General features: G+C 45.1%; 1 protein-coding gene across 2 annotated transcripts in view; it reads right to left on the bottom strand.

Annotated features, from left to right (window-relative positions):
• Nucleotides 1–19749, bottom strand: part of vwa8 (von Willebrand factor A domain containing 8) — a 90359-nt gene that overhangs the window by 26803 nt on the left and 43807 nt on the right. For both annotated transcript variants that reach the window (XM_023980825.2, XM_070437713.1), the window contains exons 25-37: nucleotides 19331–19536; nucleotides 17091–17242; nucleotides 14178–14286; nucleotides 13906–14044; nucleotides 13547–13734; nucleotides 12413–12535; nucleotides 12109–12173; nucleotides 11896–12021; nucleotides 11042–11151; nucleotides 10530–10681; nucleotides 9157–9361; nucleotides 8925–9006; nucleotides 6633–6837 (exon numbers count right to left, since the gene is read on the bottom strand). In XM_023980825.2, the coding sequence (XP_023836593.1) occupies nucleotides 6633–6837; nucleotides 8925–9006; nucleotides 9157–9361; nucleotides 10530–10681; nucleotides 11042–11151; nucleotides 11896–12021; nucleotides 12109–12173; nucleotides 12413–12535; nucleotides 13547–13734; nucleotides 13906–14044; nucleotides 14178–14286; nucleotides 17091–17242; nucleotides 19331–19536 (1862 nt within the window). The remainder of the gene's footprint in view (nucleotides 1–6632; nucleotides 6838–8924; nucleotides 9007–9156; nucleotides 9362–10529; nucleotides 10682–11041; nucleotides 11152–11895; nucleotides 12022–12108; nucleotides 12174–12412; nucleotides 12536–13546; nucleotides 13735–13905; nucleotides 14045–14177; nucleotides 14287–17090; nucleotides 17243–19330; nucleotides 19537–19749) is intronic.

The raw sequence follows: 19749 nt of genomic DNA, 5'->3' as shown, positions 1-19749 counted from the left end.
TGAGGTAGGGTAGATTGGGATATTTACAGATGGGCTATGTACAGCTGCAGTGATCGGTTAACTGCTCAAATAGCTGATGTTTTAAAGTTAGTGAGGGAAATATAAGTCTCCAGCTTCAGCGATTTTTGCAATTCGTTCCAGTCACTGGCAGCAGAGAACTGGAAGAGGGAGGAGACAGAGAGACAGAGAGGGGGTTGACTCATTACTAATTGTATCAGAGAGAGATAAGGCCATGTCTGCTCTTTTATACGAGTGTGGTGTGTAGACAACTGCAGGGGAGAGAGAGAGAGAGAGAGAGAGAGTGGTGTGTGTGTGTGTGTGTGTGTGTGTGTGTGTGTGTGTGTGTGTGTGTGTGTGTGGTGGTGTGTGTGTGTGTGTGTGTGTGTTGTGGTGTGTGTGTTAAATAGACGTGCCAATACCGCAGTACAGAGGTAAAAGGTCAAAGGTACTAACGAACGTCATAGAAGAACTCTTGGACACCTCTCCTGTTACACACGTGTGTGTGTGTGTGTGTGTGTGTGCACTCACATGGTTGTAGCAGACCTGCATACCTGCTCCCATACATGGAGATGGATGCATTCTGTGTGCACACACCGTGTACGTGTACACACACACACAACACACAACAAACACAAAACACCAAACACACACAAACACACACCACACAAAACACACACAACACCACACACACACACACACACACACACACACACACAAGTTCATATTCATCATGTGGCTCTTTGTCCTTCACCCAGGAGTTTGTGCCATAGGTCCCCAGTTTCTTTGGCAAGGTACATTTTCAATGTATTTTTGCAAGACACCATTTATCACAAAGTGCTTTCAAGCAACCACGATCCTAAACCCATAAAAAGCCAGAGGTGGCAGTGTGAAAGGAAAACCTTCAGCGGAAACCTTTCAGCGGAAACCTTCAGCGGAAACTTCACAGGAAACCTTCACAGTGACCCTTCACAACAGTGAACCTTCAGAGGAACTAGACTTCAGAGGATCTAGACTTAGAGGAACTGACTCAGAGGAACCTTCAGAGGAAAACTTCAGAGGAAAACTTCAGAAGGAAATTTCAGAGGAAACCTTCAGAGGAACAGACTGTCAGAGGAAACATTCAGAGGAAACATTCAGAGGAAACATTACAGAGGAAACCTTCAGCGGAACTAGACTCAGAGGAACACTGTCAGGAGGAACCTTCAGAGGAACTAGCCTTCAGAGGAAACCTTCAGAGGAAACTAGACTTTCAGAGGAACCTTCAGAGGAACCTAGGACCTTCAGAGGAAACCTTCAGAGAAACCTTCAGAAGGAAAACCTTCAGAGGAACTAGACTTCAGAGGAACCTTAGAGGAAACCTTCAGCAGGAACTAAGAACTTCAGAGGAAACCTTCAGAGGAAACCTTCAGAGGAACTAGAACTTCCAGAGGAAACCTTCAGAGGAACTAGACTTCAGATAGACTTCAGAGGAAACCTTCAGAGGAACTAGACATCAGAAGGGGACATCCATAGAAATAGAATTATCTAGAATTATACATTAGAAGCATTTCTATGGCGACACCATCCAGGTGGAAATGCAGTCTGGGAGTGATCATTGCCTGTAAGAGGTGAAAGGTGGCGAACACGTGTCTCCATTTTGATGCATCAGCACCTGTAAAGGGAGACTGACTGGGACTTCATTCTGGCTCATGAGTGTCAGTAAAAAATGTGTCCGAGCATGTCAGTAAACAAGTGACATGCGTGATTTATAGACGCCATACAGTAAATCACTAGCACCCGTATAAGGGCGACTGATGGTGCATGAGTCTCCGTCTTGGGTTGTGTGTGCCTGTAGAGGCTGACACGTGTCTCCATTCCGGCTCCCCGCTGCTGCGAGTAAGGGGTGAATCAGTAGGGTACTGGGCCACAGCTGCAGTGTGTGTCTGGTCACTTCCCCTCACTTCAACTGCTCACATTACACACTGGCCAAGCGAAAGAGAGAGAGCCCAAGACAGCCTCACAGGTGGTACCGGCCCAAAATATATCTGATCCATCTGGACCTGTACCAAACCTACACTATAGCATTCCTACCAAAATGCAGTGCCAGCACAAGCTAAGAAACATTTAAGATATACACATTTCGGGAGCACGTGTGTATTAGCCAGTAAGGATGTTGCCTTATCCATAGGTTGCTTGTGTATGTCCTCTCCCCTGCCAGGTATGGTGTGTTTGACTAACAGATTAGAGAAAGGTTAATAAGCAACAGCAAACAACCTTTTAACCCCTCTGTTTACTCCTATAGAGACTACTGGGTGAAACCATTTTGTTCTACATTGAAATGACTGGGATCTCTGAGGAGAGGGAGGGATGGGCGAATTCCATTCGTCGCCAGTATCCAGTCAACATCCCTGGCATGGGGGAATTCCTTGCTAAGGGTGGGTGTTGAGAGTCTTTCTCTGTCTCTCTGTGTGTGTGTGTGTGTGAGAGTGAGAGTGAGTGAGTGTGAGAGTGAGTGAGTGAGAGTGAGTGAGTGAGAGTGAGTGAGTGAGAGTGAGTGAGTTGTGTGACTGGCTTGGCCAAGCAGAACTGTAGCGAGAACATAAGATCAGTACAGATATCATTGTCCGGTATAGTGTTGATGTATGTAAGTGTGTGTGTTGATGGGTGATTTCAGGAATGGTGTAACGAAGAAATGTCAGAAAGAGACAGCACACCATCTTCACTACGGCGTGGTTGGACATGAGCAGCAGATGCTTCAGAGAACACATACACACAATAGGGCCATTATGAGGTCATAGTGAGCTGTCATCTATAGATGCGGCAAAGAGGTCAATGGAACTCGACCAAAACAATGGACGTGCCATGGAAACGCGTGGGGGAAAGATGTCGTGGGGGAAAAGATCCCCAATCTCCTCAGTGCCCCCTAGCAAAATGTTAATTTGACATTTTACATTTGGATAAAAGAAGGAGTTTTTATCTAGAGCGACTTACAGTAGCAATTAGGGTTAAATGCCTTGCTCAAGGGCACATCGGCAGATTGCTTATATGTATATTTCATACTATGTTGAGGTAGAAATCAGAGTATAATGCGTGTATGGATGTCAACCCCAACACATGTTCATGTCGTCACCAATCAACTGCATTACAGTTCAAAACTACTTTGACTACCATGACTGATTTCTATATGCTAGCTATGCTACCAGCTTATACGAACGGGAGTTAGCATTTAGCAGACTTCTTTTAAACCTGAAAAGGGACCATTTCTAAATGCTGTGCAGTGAAAACAGCCAAATATACCCAAACACCCCAAAAAACACCGACGCAGGTAAAGTTCAACAATGACATCATAGTAGCTCAAACCTACATGTTCCCACAGTATCCATACCCATCTCGTTTGGTCTCATAATAAAAAGTGTCTCATTGTTCGTCCTTTGGATATTTCTAGGGCTTGTAATACTTTATGCCCCACGGTCTGTGTTCCATTGACCTCTTCACCGCATCTATCTCTCCTCCATCAATGAAAAACAGCAGTGCTCTTCCCTAATTAAACACTGTTTATCTGTGTGTGTGTGTCTGTGTGCGCAAGTATCTGTCTCTCGGCACCTATACATCAAAGCTGTGGAATGTCAGCCTTTGTCCTCATACCAACTAGCAGCCACTGATATGGCGGCCATCCATTGATAACTGTAGTCAATTCATAGAATCTCTTATACAGTATAAACAGTGTCTGATCATGTTACTTCACTTCCTTTTCCCTTTTAGTTAGCCTTGTTAAAATGGCAATTTGAACCTGAGCTGGTAGCTATAGAGTTCCACAGCTATGTGGTCATTGGACAGATATTGTCATTGTGACCGGAGAGGGTTAAAGGTTAGAGTTCAGATTTGTCGCTCTAATCCAGGACGTCCTGATCCTGGTTTGTAGGGACACAGGGCTCACATTCACTCCAGCTGTGTGTGTGTGTGTGTGTGTGTGTGTGTGTGTGTGTGTGTGTGTGTGTGTGTGTGTGTGTGTGTGGTGTGTTGTGTGTGTGTGTGTGACTGTGGTGTGACTGTGTGTGTGTATGTTTCGGCCAGAAACGTGTGAATGTGTGTGTAGCCATGTTATAGAAAAATGTGTTTGAGTAAGCACAGGGGAAGAGAGTTTTCATGTGTGTAGACAGATAAAATACCTCTCAGCCATGTTACAGAGAAACTCAAACAGCCATGTTTAAGAGGAGGCCTGCTGTTTGCAGACGGCATAGTGAGCCTCAAGTATAGTGAGGCTGCATGTGTGTGTGCACTTTCAGAAGGGTTAGTGAGTCAGTGTGTGTAGGTAAGTGTGTAAGGGTTTTCAGGGGCCTTATTAGTAGTGTGAGTGTGAAGGTAAGCTTACAGCGTTTTCAGAGAGAGAGCATAGGGAGAGAGTATGTTTGAAGGGCCATGCTGTGTGTGCTCAAGGTGGCCATCAAAGAACACCCATAGATGGAGGAATCGAGCCTGAGAGAGGGGCTCTCACATCAGAGGGGCCCTGTTTGTGTGTGTGTGTGCGTGTGCGTGTGCGTGTGTGTGTGTGTGTGTGTGTGTGTGTGTGCGTGCGTGCACCTGTGACCTGAGAGAAACTCTGTGTATCTATTTCGATTGCATTAGCAAACATAAGTCTGGACTAGTGCTCTTCATTACCTGGTCATTAATTAATCAGGTGTGCGATTGTGCATTCACTCCAGCCTTCAAGACCATACGACGAGGTTTCCACTTTTGGTACGATCCAATTGTACAAAAAGTATTTGACTTGTCTTTGACTCAAGTCTATGACATAACCATGTCATACACACTGCACAGTACCTGCCACTGCGTCCCTGACAATACTCACCACCCAAGCCAGGTCAACTCCATCACATCACACAATGACCCCTAGCTCGGGTCAACTCCATCACGTCACACAATGTCCCTTAGCTCGGGTCAACTCCATTACATCACACAATGACCCCAAGCTAGGGTCAACTCCATCACATCACACAATGACCCCTAGCTAGGGTCAACTCCATCACATCACACAATATCCCCTAGCTAGGGTCAACTCCATTACATCACACAATGTCCCCTAGCTAGGGTCAACTCCATCCACGTCACAACAGAGTGTCCCTCTAGCTTCGGGTCAACTCCATCAACAATCACACAATGAACCCCTAGCTAGGGTCAACGTCCATCACATCACACAATGACCCCATAGCCTAGGGGTCAACTCCATCACGTTCACACAATGTCCCCTAGCTCGGGTCAACTCCATCACATCACACAATGTCCCCTAGCTCGGGTCAACTCCATTACATCACACAATGACCCCTAGCTCGGGTCAACTCCATTACATCACACAATGACCGCCTAGGGTCAACTCCATCCATCCACAATGACCCCTAGCTAGGGTCAACTCCATTACCATCACACAATGTCCCTAGCTAGGGTCAACTCCATCACGTCACAACAATGTCCCTAGCTCGGGTCAAACTCCATCACATCACACAATGTCCCCTAGCTCGGGTCAACTCATTACATCACACAATGACCCTAGCTCGGGTCAACTCCATTACATCACACAATGACCGCCAAGCTAGGGTCAACTCCATTACATCACACAATGACCCTAGCTCGGGTCAACTCCATTACATCACACAATGACCCCAAGCTAGGGTTCAACTCCATCACATCACACAATGTCCCCTAGCTCAGGTCAACTCCATCACATCACACAATGACTCCTAGCTCAGGTCAATTCCATTACATCACACAATAACCCCTAGCTAGGGTCAACTCCATTACATCAGTGCTACAATTATACTTAACATACTTCACATTATACCCATTAACAAAGAAAGACCAGTGATGACCTGTCTCTCATTCACAAAGACTACAACTGGAGGAATGTGAGAGAGAAAGTAGACATTTTCCTCAGGGCTCTCTAACTAGTGTTCCACACAGCGTTGCAGACTCCAGGACTGTTTGTGGTTCAGCAACACGCTACACTGAGTGTACACAATTAAGAACAGCTGCTCTTTCCATGACATAGACTGACCAGGTGAATCCAGGTGAACACTATGATCCCTTATTGATGTCACTTGTTAAATCCACTTCAATCAGTGTAGATGAAGGGGAGGAGACAGGTTAAAGAAGGATTTTTAAGCCTTGAGACAATTGAGACATGGATTGTGTAAGTGTGCCATTCAGAGGGTGAATGGGCAAGACAAAATATTTAAGTGCCTTTGAACAGGGTATAGTAGTAGGTTCCAGGCGCACCGGTATGTGTCAAGAACTGCAACGCTGCTGGGTTTTTCACACTCAACAGTTTCAAGAATGGACCACCACCCAAAGGACATCCAGCCAACTTGACACAACTGTGGGAAGCATTGGAGTCAACATGGGCCCGATGAATTGAGGCTGTACACTCAGTGTATAAGGGTGAATATTTGTGACACAACATTGCCTCACGATGGTGACAATAGGGACTACAGGATGTAGGCTGCAGTATTACTTTCCAGAACTTTGAAGGACACAGATACAGGCTACTACTGCCACATTTAACAGGATCTGTACAATCTTAAAGTCAACTCTAGTCATTATATTTCTAAATATCTACAAGTTCATAACATTTAACCTCACTAAACCAATCCCGGTCCTACCTGTATGGGCCTGCCGTCCTCTGAGCCAATCATGGTCCTCCATTCCAGCAGAGAGCGCTGCAGATTCTCCAATCCTGTCTCCCAGAGCCGCACATACCCGCCCATATCCACCGTGACCACGCCCCCCGAACCCAGACCGGCCAATAGCACGTCAGAGTCGGACACCTTTGAAATCCACGTTGTGTAAGGAGAGACACTCAGAGACCTGTCAATCAGATGAAACAACCAATTAGAGAGAGGGTGTGAGACAACGAACCAATCCGATGAGAGAGTTCTAGTAAACCAATCAGAGGATGGTGTGTTCAGACACAGTATTCTTTCAAATTTCAACTACTCCCAATCCCAAATCCACTCTAGCCCCGAGACACTTGCGTAGATCAGAAGGGATTGGATAGGTATACTCTGTGAAAGTGAAGGCCACTTCCGCTTTACTTCCTTATGCTTCCCCCATACAGCACTGTTTTGAACAGGCTTCACAATTATATAATCAAATTCATTAAATTACTTAAGCGGTCATTTAAGATATATACAATTATATTCGTCTTTGAAGTTTTTCTGAAGTTTTTTCACATGAAGAACATTGCGCTCACTGAAAACCATATATTTTTTTTAAATACAAAAGTTTAAAAACAACAAGGCTGAAGGGCAGTCACTTCCTGGTTACTTAGCAACACACGTAGCTCAACCTTAACCTCTGACAGAGTAAGTGGAATTCTTACCATATTGCTTATACCTATCCAATCCTTTCAGATCCACATACAGTGCCTTTGGAAAGCATTCAGATCCCTTGACTTTTTCCACATTTTGCTACATTACAACCCTATTCTAAAATGGATTAAATAAACACAAATCCTCAGCAATCTACACACTATACCCCATAATGACAAAGCGAAAACAGGTTCTGAGAAAGTTTTGCAAAATGTATAAAAAAAWATATATATATTATTATTATTTACATAAGTATTCAGACCACCTGTGGTAAATTTAATTTATTCAACATGATTTAGAATAGCACACACCTGTCTATATAAGGTCCCACAGTTGACAGTGCATGTCAGAGCAAAAACCAAGCCATGAGGTCGAAGGAATTGTCCGTAGAGCTCCAAGACAAAATTGTGTCGAGGCTTAGATCTGGGGAATGGTACCATAAAATGTATGCAGCACTGAAGGTCCCCAAGAACAGAGTGGACTCCATCATTCTTAAATGAAAGAAGTTTGGAACCACCAAGACTCTTCCTAGAGCTGGGCACCCAGCCAAACTGAGCAATCGGGGAAGAAGGGCCTTGGTCAGGGAGGTGCCCAAGAACCCGATGGTCACTCTGATAGAGCTCTAGAGTTCCTCGTTGAAAAAGGTAGAAACTTCCAGAAGGACAACCATTTCTGCAGCACTCCACCAATCAGGCCTTTATGGTAGACTGGCCAGACGGAAGCCACTCCTCAGTAAATGGCACATGACAGGCCGCTTGGAGTTTGCCAAAAGGCACCTAAAGACTCTCAGACCATGAGAAACAAGATTCTCTGGTCTGATGAAACCAAGATTCAACTCTTTCACCAGAATACCAAGTGTCACGTCTAGAGGAAACCTGGCACCATCCCTACGGTGAAGCATGGTGGTGGCAGTATCATGCTGTGGGAATGTTTTTCAGAGGCAGGAACTGGGAGACTAATCAGAATCGAGGCAAAGATGAACAGAGCAAAGTACAGAGAGATCCTTTATGAAAACCTGCTCCAGAGCGCTCAGTCTGGACAACAGGACAACGATCCTAAGCACACAGTCAAGACAACGCAGGAGTGGCTTCGGGACAAGTCTCTGAATGTCCTTGAGTGGCCCAGCCAGAGCTCGGACTTGAACCCAATCGAACATCTCTGGTGACACCTGTGCAGCAACGCTCCCCATCCAACCTGACAGAACTTGAGAGGATCTGCAGAGAAGAATGGAAGAAACTCCCCAAATACAGGTGTGCCAAACTTGTAGCGTCATACCCAAGAAGACTCAAGAATGTAATTGCTGCCAAAGGTGCTTCAACAAAGTACTGAGTAAAGGACCTGAATACTTATGTGAATGTGATAATAGTTTTTTTTTTGCAAACATTTTAAAAAACCTGTTTTTGCTTTGTCATTATGGGGCATTGCGTGTAGATTTAATACATTTTAGAATAAAGCTGTAACCTAACAACATGTGGAAAAAGTCAAGGGGTCTGAATACTTTCCAAATGCACTGTATGTGTATAGGGAGGTAGGGGCTATATGTGGGTGGATTTGGGTTAGTGTGCTATCAGAGTCCAGATATACCTTGGGACAGGAATATACTTCAGCTTCTTAGAGTTCAGGTCAGTCACCTCCAGGTAGGCAGCGGTCATCGGGGGTGTGACGTCTGTGTGACACACACGTTAAAAACACTCACCCACCCACGCACGCACGCACAAACAAACAAATGATTGAGTATCCCAGGTTAAGGGTACGAATCAGACTCGCGTGTCTCTACACCAAAGTCAGCTATGCTATTGTACAGTGAGGCTCTGACCTGGGGGGAAGATATCTTTTAGGGGCACCTGTCCAGGTGGTAGGGCCCGGACCACCTGATTGGCCGACAGCAGACTGACACAGTTAGTCCGTTTGGCCACGCTGGACTTCAGCCCGCCCCGGGAGAACATTTGACCTCCCGAGTCCCCGCCACTCATCTCTGATAGGTCCACATCTCTCTTAAAGCTGTACACCTCATTAGGAGACTACAGTGCAGGGAGAGAGAAACAACAAATCGATTCTAACTTCATACCTCTAATCGAAAAGTCATGACATCTTTAATCAAATGTCATGATATCTCTTATTAAAAGGATTTACAGTTGAAGTCAGAAGTATACATACACCTTAGCCAAAAACATTTAAACTCAGTTTTTCACAATTCCTGACATTTAATCCCAGTAAAAATTCCCTGTTTTAGGTCAGTTAGAATCACCACTTTATTTTAAGAATGTGAAATGTCAGAATAATAGTAGAGAGAATTATTTATTTCAGCTTTAATTTCTTTCATCACATTCCCAGTGGGTCAGAAGTTTACATACACTCAATTAGTATTTGGTAGCATTGCCTTTAAATGGTTTAACTTGGGTCAAATGTTTTGCGTAGCCTTCCACAAGCTTCCCACAATACGTTGGGTGCATTTTGGTCCATTCCTCCTGACAGAGCATGGTGTAACTGAGTCAGGTTTGTAGGCCTTCTTGCTCGCACACGCTTTTTCAGTTCTGCCCACACATTTTCTATGGATTGAGGTCAGGGCTTTGTGATGGCCACTCAATACCTTGACTTTGTTGTCCTTAAGCCATTTTGCCACAACTTTGGAAGTATGCTTGGACTCATTGTCCATTTGGAAGACCCATTTGCGATGAAGCTTTAACTTCCTGACTGATGTCTTGGGATGTTGCTTCAATATATCCACATAGTTTTCCTGTCTCATGATGCCATCTATTTTGTGAAGTGCACCAGTCCCTCCTGCAGCAAAGCATCCCCACAACATGATGCTGCCACCCCGTGCTTCACGTATGGGATGGTGTTCTTCGGCTTGCAAGCCTCCCCCACTTTTCCTCCAAACATAACGATGGTCATTATGGCCAAACTGTTCTATTTTTGTTTCATCAGACTAGAGGACATTTCTCCAAAAAGTACGATCTTTGTCCACAAGTGCAGTTGCAAACCGTAGTCTGGCTTTTTTTATGGCGGTTTTGGAGCAGTTGCTTCTTCCTTGCTGAGCGGCCTTTCAGGTTATGTCGATATAGGACTCGTTTTACTGTGGATATAGATACTTTTGTACCTCTCTAACCAAAAGTCAAGATATTTCTCATCAAAAAGTCTTGATAGCTATAATAAAAAGTAATTGATCATTATACACTGGTCTCTCACCATGAGGTCAGGGAAGCCCACTATGATGCGTGCGTACGAGGAGGTGTCAGAGAGGAGTCGGTTGGGAGAGACTATCTTCTGACCCAGGGCTGCACTCAGGTTCTCATTAGGCAGCTGGTCACTACCCACTGTCTGGGGTACACACATCTCATCTGAGAGACAGAGGGGGGAGAGAGAGGGAGGAAGAAAGAGAGAGGGAGGGACAGAGGGAGAGAGGCAGGGGGGAGAAAGAGAGAGGAAATGAGGGAAGCAGAGAGAGAGGAAAGGAGGGAGAGAGAGAGGGAACGAGGTAGGGAAAAGGAGGCAGACAGAGATATAGATTTATATGGGCAGGTGGGGGTAGATGGGGTAAGAAAGGGAGATGGGGGGGTGAAGAAAGAAGAAAAGCGAGAGGTGAGAAGAGCGAGGGAGAGAGATGGGGAGGAGAAAGAAAGTTGAGGATGGGTATGGACATAGTGTCAGGGACATTAAATGACTCATGTCCTTATATGTTGAGTGCTCTGTTGTGTTACCTGAGCTGGCTCCATGGCCGGTGCTGACGCCGTCCTCACTGACGCTATGTAGCTGACACACCCCAGAGTCTTCTGCTCCCATGTGCATGGGTTTGGTCAGCAGGAACTTCCTGTAAACAAAGCCCCCCCCCCCCGATGAATGAGGATAGAAGAAGAGCAGAGGAGAAGAGAAGAAATGAGAAGAGGAAAGAAGAGAGGTGAATAAAGGAGAATAGAAGAGCAGAGTAAAGGAGCAGGTAATTACTTTTTTTTAACCTTTATTTAACTTTTATTTAACTAGGCAAGTCAGTTAAGAACACATTCTTATTTACAATGACGGCCTACCGGGGAACAGTGGGTTAACTGCCTTGTTCAGTGGCAGAACGACAGATTTTTACCGTGTCAGCTCGGGGATTCGATCCAGCAACCTTTCGGTTAGGCCCAACGATCTAACCACTAGGCTACCTGCCGCCCCAAAGGAGAGGAGCAGAGTAAAGGAGAGGAGCAGAGTAAAGGAGAGGAGCATAGTGAAGGAGAGGAGAGGAGCAGAGTAAAGGAGAGGAGCAGAGTAAAGGAGAGGAGAGGAGCAGAGTAAAGGAGAGGAGCAGAGTAAAGGAGAGGATGAGGAGCAGAGTAAAGGAAGAGGAGCAGAGTAAAGAGAGGAGCAGAGTAAAGGAAGGAGTAGACAGAGTAAAAGGAGAGGAGCAGAGTGAAGGAGAGGAGCAGAGTAAAAGGAGAGGAGAGGAGGCGAGTAAAGGAAGAGGAAAGAAGAGTAAAGGAGAGGAGCAGAGTAAAGGAGAGGAGCAGAGTAAAGGAGAGGAGCAGAGTAAAGGAGAGGAGCAAAGTAAAGGAGAGGCGGGTAGAGGATTAATTACTTGTTGGTGTTGCTCTCCACCAGTAGCCAGCGATCCTCTGCCACCAGAAATACCTTGCTGAGGTTGATGGGGAGGGAGATGGTGTGAACCCGGCCCTCCAGCACATCCAGCACATCCAACTGGTTACTACAGCAACACAGGAGGGACACACTTCACTTTACAGTTTGAAAAAGCAAAGGGGAAGGAGCTAGTGTAGCAATGAGCTGAGCTTACCCGCCCTCCTTGTAGAACAGGAGCCAGTTCTTGTAGGCAAACTCCCGGCACATCTTATGACCTCCCTAAAAAAAAAACATTCTGGATTACGTAGTGTACAGTACACAGGTGACAACCTGTTTCGTTGTCTCGAGTCAATGTTCTGTTAAAGAGAATATTCACAAAAAAACCTCTACGCATGTATGACATACTGTATCTTGTGTATGTGGCATATCATGTATGACTTTATTTTGTGGATTTTGTTGTACAAGTGGTATAAAGGAAGTGGTCAGATGGCCGAATGGAGTTTCAGTGGGTATGAGACCTGTGCCTCCTTGCTGCTGCTCCACCAACTGGAAGCTTTAGGGGCGGGCTGTTCTGGCTCCTGTGACAGAATGAGTCTCCTCACCGCTCCTGTTAATACGTCTAGATGTAATACTGTGTTACTCTGAGAGAGAGAGAGAGAAGAGAGAAGAGAGAAGAGAGAAGAGAGAGAGAGAGAGAGAGAGAGAGAGAGAGAGAGAGAGAGAGAGAGAGAGAGAGAGAGAGAGAGAGAGCATACTTGGTTAGAAAGAGCAGTTGGGGGAGAATCAGGCCACAGTGATCTGCAGGACTAAGCTGTGTTATGCAGGTAGGCTACATCTGGAAGGACCAAGCATTTTGTCTGTGGCACCGCTAGCACTGCGATGAGCGGTCTCCTCTTGACGGACATTATAGCACCATAGATTCATTCCACCCTTCACACCCCAGTCACCAGAGGGCGCCACTATCCAGTGTTAATCTTCCACTACAGTCAGTAGTCGCTGTGCATGCGTGTCTGCGTGCGTGTAAGAGTGTCTCGCTCAGCTAAGCCAAGGCTTTTATTCATGACGCACACTGCTAAATCTTCAGTTCACTTTTTATGGGGAAAGCCAAGGGGCAGGGGAACAGCTATCCCAGGACTAACCCTCCCTCTACCATACTGTAATAGCTTCCTTATGGCCTAGCTCTTTGAACTCTGAGATATATATATATATATGTATAGAAACCAACTGTCACTCTTTGGGAGTTGGTGCTGGAGTGTCTGTGCGTGTGTGTATGTGCGCACGTCTGTGTGTATGCATGCATGCGTGTGTGTTCTGGCTAGCTGACAGTGTTCCATTAAAAACATTTCTTTCTTGTTTTATTTTTTTCTCCCCTGAGAGAGCCATGACCTCTGCATAACCTCTGTTATGATATCTGGAGTTCTATTTGTTTGGACAGGAGAAATTATATACTATCACTCACTTTCTCTCTCTCTTTCTATTTTCCTGTCCTCTCCAAAACAAAGGCTATTTCTTCCCTCCTAATACGTAAAAGCTGTATAATAATTTGGGTTATGAAAGAGTGCACGGTATGTGCATATTTAGCCGTTTTAAGTCATCTCTCATAGTCTGGAGCTATATGAGGTGGGTGTGTGCGTCTCGGAGGTCTTCCCTACCTGTTCCTCATGTAGCACCACCTGTCCCTCCAGTGGGCTGCCCAGGGCAGCGACAGTCACAAAGGGCTGCCAGACTCCACTGATGGTCCTGGGGAAGACATCATACAGCTCCATACACTGGACTGTGTCTCCGCTCTCCTTCATTGCAAACAGGCACACCGGGTTACACGTAGCCATGTAGATCGCATCTGAAACAGGAAGTTAGTGTGTTAGTGTGTGGAGGAGGTGGGGGCTGTTGTGTACTCTTGTTCTCTCGTTGCGTGCAGACACACTGGGTTACATGTAGCCACATAGTTTGCGATGTGTGTGTGTGAGGTGTGTTTAAATGCATGCGTGTGGCATGTGTATGTATCTCCTACCGTTGTTGGTGGTGACGTCACAGATGATGTTGACCTCGCTCATGGGGATCTGCCAGGTAGCTTTCTCTTCGGTGAAGCTCAGAGCTCTGGACTCCTGCCTCTCACAGGGGTAGCCCTGCACACGTAGAAACACTGGCCCCTACAAACACAGTGCACAAAGTCAAGGACGCAAAATGACGGCCCTGTCTAGAAACCTCTAGCCCCTATGCACTTCATAAACGGTGTGTGTTAGTACCTTTAAAATGTGTGTGTGTGTGTGTGTGTGTTATTACCTTTATATCGATGGGGTGCGTCTCTGTAGGGCAGAGCAGTTTGCGCCGGGCGTTCCCCTCCTGGTTGGTGGTCCAGTAGCCAGACATCCTGACCTCTGGGAGGGGAAGCCTAGGAGGGAGGGGGAGAGGTCACAGGTCATTACCATGACAACCACACACAGCACTATCAGAAAGGTGCGAAGGACTCTTAGGATACATCTCAATGAACCCCTATTCCCTAAAGTACAAATAGGGCTCTAGGACTGACTAAAACTAAGTGCACTACATGTATATAGGGTAAGTGCAGTATCGTATGGGATTAAATTTACCCCTTTTTCACCCCAGGTTCATGGTATCCAATTGGTAGTTAGAGTCTTGTCTCGTTGCTGCAACTCCAGTACGGACTCGGGAGAGGCGAAGGTCGAGAGCCGTGCGTCCTCCGAAACACAACCCAACCAGCCGCACTGCTTGTTGACACAATGCCCACTTAACCCGGAAGCCAGCCGCCCCAATGTGTCGAAGGAAACACCGTACACCTGGCGACCGTGTCAGCGTGCACTGTGCCCGGCCCGCCACAGGAGTCACTAGTGCGCAACGGCACAAGGACATCCCTGCCGGCCAAACCCTCCCCTAATTGTGCGCCGCCCCATGGGTCTCCCGGTCGCGGCCGGGGCCGCCAATCGTGAGGCCATATCGTATGGGATTTGAGTAAAAAGATATGGGGTGCATCTCAATCAAACGTTCATCGTCTTCTCTCCCTCATCTGCACTAATCTGAAAATACAGACTAGGGGATATCAATAAGTTTTGCGTTTTGTGTGGTCTGTGAATAAATAGCATTTTGTGTGGTCTGTGTATAAATACTGTGTGTATGTATCTGGGTGTGTATCTGGCTGACCTCCCTTGTTGTGTCTGTCCAGATCTTCTATAGAAACCCACACTTTCCCATGACTCACTGCTGGGTTTAGGCCACCGGCCACGGTGTAATAGGTCGCAGGTGGGATGTAAGAAACAACGCCACAATATACCAAACCACCAGGAACTGTCCAACTCAATAGAAATCACCCTAAAAATAGAAATTCTGAACGAATTATACAACGTGTCCTATAACGGTTTGTCCCAATTTGGACTGCTCGAGTTCAAAGAGTAGAGATATTTACTTTGATACAACTGGGCAAAAAAGATTGTGGAAGGTTATTCCGTGTATTGGCTAAATCCCATTTTAGATTGTGACCAAAGCATTTCTATTTAATAAATATGGGAAATTGAATACGACAATGCGGTAAACACCAGGGTTGGGCTCAATAACATTATGGAATTGACTCCCATTTAACTCATGAATATAAATTGGAATTGAATTAGCCCCACCCCACAGGATGCAGAATTTGAATGATAGGAACTAGAATTGAATTCAGTGCAATTCAAAGAAATTTCACTCAGTCATAGAACATGAGTTTCATTGAATCGGACAGGTCACACTTCCAGATACCAAAGAATATATCACTTTTCTCTGGAAACAATGTTAATTTACTCTTTTAACCTTAGTGCTTAGAATAGCCTATTATATTTCCACCAACCATTTAATTTGTTTGGCTTCTTTTTGAGTGCCTTAGGGTCAACTTGAGTGTCAAACTAATGCATTCTGGAAAGTGTTTAATGAAATATAATAACTTTGATATACAGGTTTTGTTTCCCTTGATCATTCATTTTAAGAGTTTGTCCTGAAAATCAATTGTTTCAACAATATTTTAAATGCATGTATATAACAACATGTTTGATGTTTTATGTACAATATGTATATTTGTATAGACTACACCAAAAATGAGGCGTTTGAATTTCATTGAATTTCACCAAATTAAATTATATTTCATTTAATTCAAATTGCAATTCTGTATACTTCAATTACAATTCAAGAATTGAATATGAATTTAGATGCATTCTCAATTCAATTCTGAATTGAATCCAACCCTGGTACACATGCCTGTTTGGTGTTAAGTTGCCATGCTAGGAATCAGGTTGCCTTACAGTACCTGTAGACAGCCTTAGTAATAGCACATCTAACCTAATCTATTAAACATAATCATATCCTACCAATCTAGACTCATAAAGACTCATCATGGAAGGAAAATACTTGTTTCTTCCCTGTTTGGCCCTCAAGATTGTTCTACTTGAGGATTATAAAAGAAAACTTCACAAAAACAGGGTTTATAATGAAAAACAGGAGACAGAAGAAACAAATATTTTCCTTTATTAAAATCTATACATATATGATGAGGTGGAATATAATCTTAAATTAATCCTTACCTGTCTTTCTAATGAAATTAGGAAATACTTCATTTAATCGGAATATTGAGATGGTAAAAACAGCATACATTCATACCTAAAACATTCTAATATATAAAAAAGGCTAAGTAACACACACAACTGTATAACCGTATAGGTAGATACATAACAGTATATACATACTGTATAACCGACCATCAACGGTGACCAGTAGTGAGTGGTTATGCTTGCGAGCCACAGTAGGCAGTTACTAATCTACGATAGCAGACGTGTGTAGGGAAAAGTAAACGGACTATCCATGCTATCCTCACTGACCTGGGGGAGGTACACTGTCAGTACATGGTCATGTCTGGGGGGGGGTATTAATCTTATCAAACAGCTAGCAGCAAGTGGCTTGTCCAATTAGTGTCTTTTTAGTGGCCTATTGAACAAGCCTCACCGTAGCAAGGCACACTGATTGTGTCACAGTCAGAGTGTTAGACCACGACTCAATGCCCATCTCATGTGACCGTACACACTTCTTTCTGTCCTCTCTCCCTCTTTCTATGTATCTGTTCCGGCTCAGGGTGCCAGTGTATGCTAGAGGCCAGGGTGTGTGTGTGTGTGTGTGTGTGTGTGTGTGGTGATTCTCCGGTGGTCACGGTGGTCTTACTCCTTGGCTAGGTGGACGCTGCTGGGCTTGGCTCCGATGGGAATGCCGTGCTTGTGCAGCGCTTCGATCAGTACCTCCCGCGTGTCCTTGTTGTACGAGTCAAAGTCAAAGACGTTCCGCACCACGTTGGCCAAACCCTCATCTGGGAATCTCTGTATGGTGAGTGACAGGGGGAGAGAAAGAAGGGGGAGAATATGGCGAGAGAGAGAATAAACACCCAGCAGTAGTGTAAGTGTAACCAGCAGGGTCAGTGTGAGGACAATACACAGCTCATCGCTCTCTTCTTACCTCCCTACTTTCCCTGCTAAGTATCCCTACACTAACTTCACTTTCTGTGTTGCCATGGGGACTTACTGAAAATCACGCAAGCGCGCATCCCCTCTCCTCTCTGCCCCGATGATTAATGATACGAGAGGTAAAAATAGAAGCATGTCATATGCAGCGGCCGTCTGGATGAGGGAGATGGTTAGTTGTAAACATACTGTGATGTACCAAAAGAGCCTCTCTGAGCGTTCTACTCTCTCACCCCCCACCCCTCCACACATCAGGCCACTGGACAAGCTTGGCCTATACGGTGAGTTCTGAAAGTATTCAGACCCCTTCACCTTTTCCACATTTTGTTACGTTACAGCCATACTCTAAAATGAGATTAAATTTAAAAAATTGTCCTCATCAACCTATACACAATACCCCATAATGACAAAGCGAAAACAGGTTTTTAGAAATTGTTGCAACCGTATTAAGAATTAAAAAACAGAAATACCTTATTTACATAAGTATTCAGACTCTTTACTATGAGACTTGAAATTGAGCTCAGCTGCATCCTGTTTCCATTGATCATCCTTGAGATGTTTCTACAACTTGATTGGAGTCTACCTGTGGCAAATTCAATTGATTGGACATGATTTGGAAAGGCACACACCTGTCTATATAAGGTCCCACAGTTGACAGTGCATGTCAGAGCAAAACCTAAGCCATGAGGTCGACGGAATTGTCCGTAGAGCTCAGAGACAGGATTGTGTCGAGGCACAGATCTGGGGAATGGTACCAACACATTTCTGTAGCATTGAAGGTCAAAGAACACAGAGGCATTCATCATTATTAAATGGAAAAAGTTTGGAACCACCAAGACTCTTGAAGAGCTGGGAGAAGGGCCTTTGTCAGGGAGGTGTTTCCCAAAAGGCACCTAAAGGACTCTCAGACCATGAGAAACAAGATTCTCTGGTCTGATTAAACCTAGATTGAACTCTTTGGCCTGAATGCCAAGCGTCACGTCTGGAGGAAACCTGGCACCATCCCTACGGTGAAGCATGGTGGTGGCATCATCATGCTGTGGGGATGTTTTTCAGCAGCAGGGACTGGGAGACTAGTCAGGATCCAGGCAAAGATGAACGGAGCAAAGCACAGAGAGATTCTTGATGAAAACTACATCCAGAGAGCTCAGGTCTTCAGACTGGGTCGAAGGTTCACCCTCCAACAGGACAACGACCCTAAGCACACAGCCAAGACAACGCAGGAGTGGCTTCGGGACAAGTCTTTGAATGTCCTTGAGTGGCCCAGCCAGAGTCCGGACTTAAACCCGATTGAACATCTCTGGAGAGACCTGAAAATAGCTGTGCAGAGACACTCCCCATCCAACCTGACAGAGCTTGAGAGGATCTGCAGAGAAGAATGGGAGAAACTCCCAAAATACAGGTGTGCCAAGCTTGTAGCGTCATACCCAAGAAGACTCGAAGATGTAATCGCTGCCAAAGGTGCTTCAACAACGTACTGAGTAAAGGGTCTGATTACTTATGTAAATTAGATATTTCCGTTTTTTTATTATTATTATAAATATGCAAACATTTTCAAAAACCTATTTTTGCTTTGTCATTATGAGGTATTGTGTGTAGAGAGAGAAATGTTTAAAAAAAAAAATTTTTTAGAATAAGGCTGTAATGTGACAAAATGTGGAAAAAGTCAAGGGGTCTGAATACTTTCTGTATACAGTATATGTCGGTCTCTTTAGTGTACGCATGCATGTTTCTCTCCAGGCAGGCTGAGGTCATGGAAGTGGGAGTTATCCGGCGGTGGGTAACATGGTCACTCAGACACAAGGACACCCTTAGGACATTCCCCCCATGAATTAAACACTACATTATTAACTATTCATAAAAGAACTCTGTGACCCACTAAAGCATCAAACCACTGTTCTGGCACGAGTATATGTGTTTGTATGTGTGTGTGTGTCTGTAGCATACCTGCAGATGTTTGACTATATTGACCACCTCCCTGGTGGAGTAGGGGTAGGTGATGGTGCCCTGGTCTGCCATGGCACGCAGCTCTCCGAAGGCTGCCACCAGCTTGTGCAGGGTGGCGTCGGGAACCGCTGGCCCGTACTGCTTCAGCATGGCAAACTCCGCCTGCGGCTTGGGGTTGTCCACCGCGTGGCAGCTGAAGATGTCACCTGTAATATGGTTATGTCAACATATGTCAACGTGCCGTATAAGTGACCGTGACGTAGCTGCTGAGAACATCAATTTGGTGTTTTTTTTAACCAGGCAATTCGTAAATGCTTATGTGCTACTTATGAACGTGTTATGTATGGCTTACGAATGTGTTTTCCAAGTCCTTATGTAGAGACCGTTCGACTAAAGTGTTGTCGCTCTTTAAGGAATAC

Source organism: Salvelinus sp. IW2-2015, linkage group LG36 (assembly GCF_002910315.2).
Source record: "Salvelinus sp. IW2-2015 linkage group LG36, ASM291031v2, whole genome shotgun sequence".
NCBI classification, from domain to species: Eukaryota; Metazoa; Chordata; class Actinopteri; order Salmoniformes; family Salmonidae; genus Salvelinus; species Salvelinus sp. IW2-2015.
The sequence above is the reverse complement of the archived record's forward strand: the minus strand, read 5'-3'. Positions and strand labels throughout refer to the sequence as shown.